Consider the following 6,810-nt stretch of genomic DNA (forward strand, 5'->3'; position numbering starts at 1 on the left):
TATACAAGAAGAACTTAAGGATTCAGAAACTTCAGAATTTCAGAAATAAGAAGAAAAGACGAGACGCAAACGCACACTGATCAAAACGCAAAAAATCTTGGGCACCAACGCGATGAACCCAACCATATGAAAGATTTGTCCATCGATGCAGGCGTTGGAGTTGCAGATGGTATGGCCGAGCGCGAACGAGCAAATTTGTCGTCGGCGTCTAGCTTTGGGTGAACGGCAATTGCTCACCCAAGGAGCCATCGTCGTAGTCGAGTAGCAGACGAGAAGAGAGGGAGGGAGTGTGGTGGTCTGGTGGTGTGATTTGGTTGGAGTGAGGACAAAAAGCAATCAACGTAGGGAGAAGAGCAAAGGGAGGTCTTAGCAATCCCATGGTTATTGGAGGGGTCTCGCTAAGACTTCTTAGCGAAAGGTTTTGTCCATGTGAGTCCCCTTTAGTCTCATTAATGCTAATCCCAACACGGAACAACATGATATTAAACTAACAGCTAGTCTAGTTCAGTCCAGTCCCATTTAGTGAGGGCAAACAAACGCCCCCTATGTGTATAAAGAGAGAGGTCAGATTTGATGAATCATTCATGAATCATAATATATATTAAAATGCCCTTTTCTTATTGCTTTTTCTCAGTAAACTAAAAGATAATAGAGTATGAAAATTATTAAATATAACCAGCTGAAAATGACTTGAACTTTTGACACTACCCGTTGAGATAGATCTAATAGAAATGTGCAGTTGGTCATATGCTGTAGAAAAGTATTTTAACACTGTTTGTTAATGTATGCAATAAACTAGCCCACAGTGATTTGATGCCTTATGGCATGTTTATACTATTTTCTCCATTCTGTTCGAAATATCCAAGAAAAATTGGTTGCGCACACTATCGCTCATTCTAAAAAATTTATCCTGAATATTTTGGTATAAAAAAAGAATATAAAATACTATATGAAACGAATCCTAATTGCAAAAGAATAAGAAGAAGTTGAAATGTAAATGTTACACATGCTTAACTTGTCAAGCGAGTTGAAAACCCCTTCACTGAAAAGTGCCTTTGTTTGGAAGTGGAAAATATACAATAATCTCATCATCTCATCATTAAATTAAATAGAAAGGTGATCCAACCAGGGTAGAAGTCTTTCGTGAACTAACTCGGGCCTGTCATCATGGGGACAATGTCCAACCCCTGGCAGAACAAAGAAGCTCACATTCGCATTCGCATTCACATTGGGGGGGTGTTGAGAAGGCAGGGAAGCGAAGTATTTGCCAAGAGGTCCATCAAGTGGGGTGAAGGGGTCTTGATCCCCCCATAATACTAGAAGAGGGATATCGGACATTCTTGATATCAACTGCATCGGGTTTGGTCCTGGGGGGCCAGTCACGATAGAAACAAACGCATCAAGTGCCCCTGGGTCGCACGTTGGTTCCATGATTATCTGCATAAGACGAAGATACGTAACATTACGAGATCAAAGACAAAGAAAACTATTAAATAAGGGTGGTGTTATTCACACATATTTTTTACTTAACACACATTCCTTGTTAATTTATGTCATTTGATCTTTTTCAATTCATTTTATTTGAATACTAGAAATTGAGATGAATGTGTAGAAGATAAAAGAATTTGTGCAAATAACACTCTTTAATTAATTGCATATAATCAGTTCCTTTATTGCATACGAGATTTGGATTTCCTTTCCTCTCATAGCAAGATATATGACATATATCGGTTCCTCAATCGCATACGATATCTGGAGTTCCTCTCCTCTCCTAGCTAGAGTAGATGTACGCACCTCTACTAATTCTTTATCGACGGATTCCTTGTTCCCATAAACAGCCAATAAAGCATTCCTTATAGTATCTCTGCATTCATGTGAATCATTTGAGTATTTCATTATATATATACATATATATATATATATATATATGTATGTGTATATATGTATATCACATGCGTACGTACAGTACTACGTACTCACGACATCCATGCACGAGTGATTGATTGAGTTAGCTAGAATTGATCAATAGATACCTTTGTTTGACACGCTCAAAAATGGCCGAAGCAATTCGTCTTTGTTTGAGTAGAAAGTCAAAAAACCAAAGCAAAGGTAACAAAAGCTTGATCCTCCAATCATCAACAATTGCTTTATTATTCATACCACCAGCACAATTTAAAAGCACTAACCCTCCAACAAGTGCTTTATTATTAGATTCTAGTCACACAAAACAACGCACGTCGATCATTGAAAATAATTAATTAAGTTAAGCCCACCGACCACAAGATATATAGAAAATAAATTATTTTTATTATAACTTATACCTAGCTAAGTTAAAACATATATACAAGATGAGTCTGGTTTAGAATTTTAAACACAACACACCTGAGGCAGCAATTACACAAGCAAGGCTTCCAACAGAGTTCCCTATCAATACAGTTGGCTTTTGAACTATTTCGTCCAGAAAATCCAAGATTAACTGTGTAATTACAACGACACTTAAGTTACAATTAAACATAAGTTGGCAACGTCAAAAGACTGTTTTTAGGAATATAATTAGAGACCACATATTTATACTATATTGGTGTTACAGTAATACATGATATAACAAGTGATGTGTACATGTCATATCAATTATTGAATTTATTTCATTGGAGAGTAAAGTAGGAAGACTATATATTTATACCACATTGGTGTACCACATGATGTGGCAAATGATTCTTCCAGTCATTAGCCAATGAGATAAATTCATCAATTGACGTGTTAAATACACAACACCTACCACAACAGATGGTATACCAATGTGATACAAAAATGTGATCTCCTTAGCAGTTTCCTTCATTGGATGTTAATTGTACACAACATTTGCCACATCATATGTACACTAATACAGTATAAGAAATTAGACTATCATTTTCAATTGCTAAGTTGATTTATTTCTATTTTGAATATCAGTTTATTGAGAGAATAAATCTTACATTAATTAGAGTATGGACCTTAAATGAGTTTATAAGTAAGTTGGCCTTCTTCTTATAATGAATTAGTTTTGTGGTGGAACCGCAACTTTCTTCACAACATTTTATTGAATGTTCATTTTGGTATTATGTTTGAGTACGGACGAGTTAAATACTTCTCATCTTTGCAGTTTCATGTACTCCTGTATATAACATTACATTAAGCATAAGAAGGTAGTGACTAGTCATATATAGCCTAAATATTATTCACATAACCTTATTTGAGGAGACCAAAATATTGGCCAAACCTTAAATACTTTTAATGAAGAGTAAAGCTAGGTAGACTAATTTTTCAGATCAAATTTGTAAATTTTGTCATCAATAAGAAAAAAAATATATTAATCATTACTTAAGTAATAATCCAATCATTAACAATCACGTCATATGATATAAAATTTTGATCTAAATACCTCCATAGCATTACCCTTTAATGATACAACAATAATCTTATCATGCATATCCCGTAAAATGAATCTATATATATATATATATATATATATATATATATATATATTGGGCAAAAATGTATCTATGTATAACAAAGGGCATCTGACTCAGAGATACCTGAGCCCATTTTTCCATGGTATATGAGAATCCAGTAGGCTTTTCCGAGGCGCCAAAGCCAAGGAGGTCAATAGCATAAACGGTATAATTCTGGGACAACGTCCTAATGTTTCTGAGACAGACATGCAAGTATAAGTGTGTAATCACATTAAAAAACAGTAAGAGTAAGTGCGATGATGGAATTATATCGTACGCGCGAATTATATCGTACGCGCGCGCGCGTTTGTGCACTCATGTCATGTGCGGCCTAAAATAGATACGGTTATGGATAATGGATATGTAATGACAAATTAACCTTCGCCAGTGAAGAATGGAGGCTCCGAAACCGTGGACAAGCAGTAGAGGAGGTTTCGGTTTTGGATTTGAAGATGATGGTGGTGGATCAGAAAGAGAAACAAAGTAATTGATGGCGTATCTACCCTTCCACTTCCACTGTCTGCACTTATCTTTTATCTCTCTCAACTCCTCCACTTCCGACGAAGTCGTCGTATCTTCGCCACCAGCTGCTGCACCTGTGGCCGCTGCTGTAATACTAGACGACGTTGCCTTTGCTGCAGAAACACAAGAGCTGAATTTCATGTTCAAGCTGCGAGGAAGAATATTTTGACCACCATATCTAAAAAGCAAGCTCCTTATTCCTATGTGCTTGCTTGGGAATCGCCGCAACTGCAAATAGAGCGGCGGCCCAGACGAAACTGGACGGGGAGCCCTTACCGTCAGCCCCATCAATTCTTCTCTCTCCCTCTTACTTTCGCTTTGTTGTTGGTTCCCTTTGTTATTGATGTTTTGTAGAGAAAATCTCCGAAGGGGATGGCAACTGTAAAACATAAAAAATGATATTTAATTATTTATGTGACAATTTAACATTTTGCATAATTTTTTGTTACATCTGATATGTTAAATAAAATGTCATTTTATACTTTTTTCATCTCTTTGTGGGGTTTAATTATTGAGACAATCAATCAAGGGTAATACTAAGGAGACTAAATTTGGAGATTAAATTTGAAAATTAAATGAAGTGTTACCAATAAGAGCGAGCATGTTTTTCAACACTTAAGTAATAAATCAATCATCAACTTACAAATCCTTTAATTTTTAAAACTTTGTCTCTAAATTTAGTCTCTCTAGCATTACCCATCAATCAAATGCTTGGAACACATATCAACATTTACTATGTATGGCTAATGGCATCACAGAGAATTTTGCTACCATTTTTCATTGTTGTGTCTATATAGCAGTTTTGATATCTCCTTTGAAGACGGGCTTAACCAACTAAAAAAGACATGGACCAAAATATCAAATAAATCATTATTATTTAAAACTATTAATTAATGATAAATTTAAAGACAAAAAAAGAGAGTAAAAATGTATATCATTTTAATTTTAGTAGTAAGATCACAAATAGGGAAATGGAATGAAGGACCTCACGTGAATGATGGGCATTGTTATGAAGAAACTTTTTCATGCCAACACCAAATTGTCACAATTGTGAATAAATTCTTTTACGGTTGTTTGCTTGCACATACAGAGGTGCGGAAGTGGAATTTTAGTTTCAACGATGTTTGTATATGAGCTTTTAAATTTTTTTTCTCAGCTTAAGTTGTAGAATTAATTGTATTAAGATAATTAAAATTCAAATAGTAAATTATGAATAAATAAAAGATATATATATGTATATAGCCTTCTAAGACTGGATTTGTTTTCAATCGGTTTGGTTTTTTCTAAAATTGAAAACCAAACTAAAACTATTGTTTAATTCATTTTTTACGGGGTTTTTTCTTTAGTTCCTTTTTGGTTTGGTTTTTTTTTTTTTTTAATAAAACCTAATATTCGAAATTGGAAGAAGTTTAAAAAATTTCCTGCAAGATTGACACTAATATTCGACATATAGATATTGAAGTTGAAAAAGAATTCTCAGCAAAATTTTTCTGGGGATCAATTTTCATCCGACGACCTGCTCATCCACATATTAAAAGACAATTAAAGGAGAATCTTTATTCTAAAGTCCTAAAAAAATGAAAAATGGACAAATGTTTTACAGTCGCAAGTAGTAATAAAAAAATATACAAGAGAAATCAGCCAAGCATTCCAGTTGGTGCAGAGGAAGAAGATGGGAGAGGAGAGACAGAGAGAGATAAAAACAATGTTAGGCGGCAGGGGGATAAAAAGAGAACATGGAATTAATATAGGTTAGGGTTTCTCTAGGCTTTGACTGTTTAAGAAGTTTGGACTTGAAGTTTTGAGTTTATAAAGGCTTTTTCAATTTCCGTTTGGTTTTTTTTTTTTTTTTTTTTGGTTCAATTCTTTTGTGGTTTCGGTTATTGACATCCCACATTTTAGAGAATTTTTTGTAGGTACCCGATACACCACACAGCTGGTGTTCCCTACAAATGAACACTTGACACTTGGCCTGGGTTCCATCTTTTTGACACATTGCCATTTGAGTTATCATTTTCCCGTTTAATTCGTAAAATTTCTGGAAAATAAATTAAATAAAAACCAAAAAAAGTTAATTAAAAAAATTGAACCCTAATTTTCTCTTGGAGTCTCCAACTTCTGGCCCTACCCCAACTCATCTCTGCCTTCCCCTCAATTCCTTCTCTTTCTATCTCCTTCTCCCTCACTATTTTTCGTTCTTACCCTCCCTTACATTGGAGAAGGACACTATAAGTTGTCATCGACCAACCAGGGGCTTTGATCAGAGTCAACGATAGTAGATTTGAAAGGTGGAGTTGTCATCGATCATCCTCGAGCTCCATGACGAGGTAAGAATGGAAGAAGAGAAAGTGAAGAGTATGGGGGAGAGAATTAATGGGGTTTCACTGGTGAAATTATCACCATCGATGGAGGTGGGTCATTGCCGAAAGTTCATGGTGGCGCTTAGTGGGTGTTGTTGTGAGTTATTGGCGGGGGTGGATGATATTTCCGAGTTTCTGTTTCACTTTCGGGCATTGTAATCAACAAATTGGGTTTTTTTTGTTTAATTGATTTTCTTAAAAACTAAATCAGATAGATTCTTTAATGGGAAACGTGGCATCTTTCGATTGGATGGGTACACCAACTATCCATGGTGATGTGGGGTTCCTGTCACCCCAAAAAATTTCTCCACATTTTGTTGACTACACCCCACATAAAATTTAATATTAAAGAGAGTTGTTATTCCTACCCCAATATCTTATCTTCCCACCCACATGTTTATGAATTTTTTAATTACAAATTTATCCATTTGTAAAAT

General features: G+C 35.2%; 1 protein-coding gene across 1 annotated transcript; it reads right to left on the minus strand.

Annotated features, from left to right (window-relative positions):
- Positions 1 to 986: 986 nt before the first annotated feature.
- On the minus strand, positions 987 to 4,417 carry LOC126633412 (uncharacterized). Its single transcript, XM_050304000.1, has 6 exons — positions 3,871 to 4,417; positions 3,576 to 3,687; positions 2,383 to 2,476; positions 2,034 to 2,214; positions 1,795 to 1,864; positions 987 to 1,437 (listed from the first exon to the last, which is right to left on the minus strand). Exons 1-6 carry the CDS (start codon positions 4,401 to 4,403, stop codon positions 1,105 to 1,107), a joined length of 1,323 nt encoding a protein of 440 aa, XP_050159957.1. The 5' UTR covers positions 4,404 to 4,417; the 3' UTR covers positions 987 to 1,104.
- Between the last annotated feature and the right edge of the window lie 2,393 nt (positions 4,418 to 6,810).

The sequence above is a fragment of the Malus sylvestris genome, chromosome 8, assembly GCF_916048215.2.
Source record: "Malus sylvestris chromosome 8, drMalSylv7.2, whole genome shotgun sequence".
Lineage (NCBI taxonomy): Eukaryota > Viridiplantae > Streptophyta > Magnoliopsida > Rosales > Rosaceae > Malus > Malus sylvestris.

What these genes read in the sequence shown, in the direction of transcription:
- LOC126633412 (XM_050304000.1), bottom strand. Translation starts at nt 4,403, where the DNA reads ATGTTTTACAGTTGCCATCCCCTTCGGAGATTTTCTCTACAAAACATC. An exon ending in TCCATTCTTCACTGGCGAAG is followed by an intron (nt 3,688 to 3,870) that starts GTTAATTTGTCA and finishes TGTCTGTCTCAG; the next exon opens with AAACATTAGGACGTTGTCCC. An exon ending in CCATGGAAAAATGGGCTCAG is followed by an intron (nt 2,477 to 3,575) that starts GTATCTCTGAGT and finishes GTAATTACACAG; the next exon opens with TTAATCTTGGATTTTCTGGA.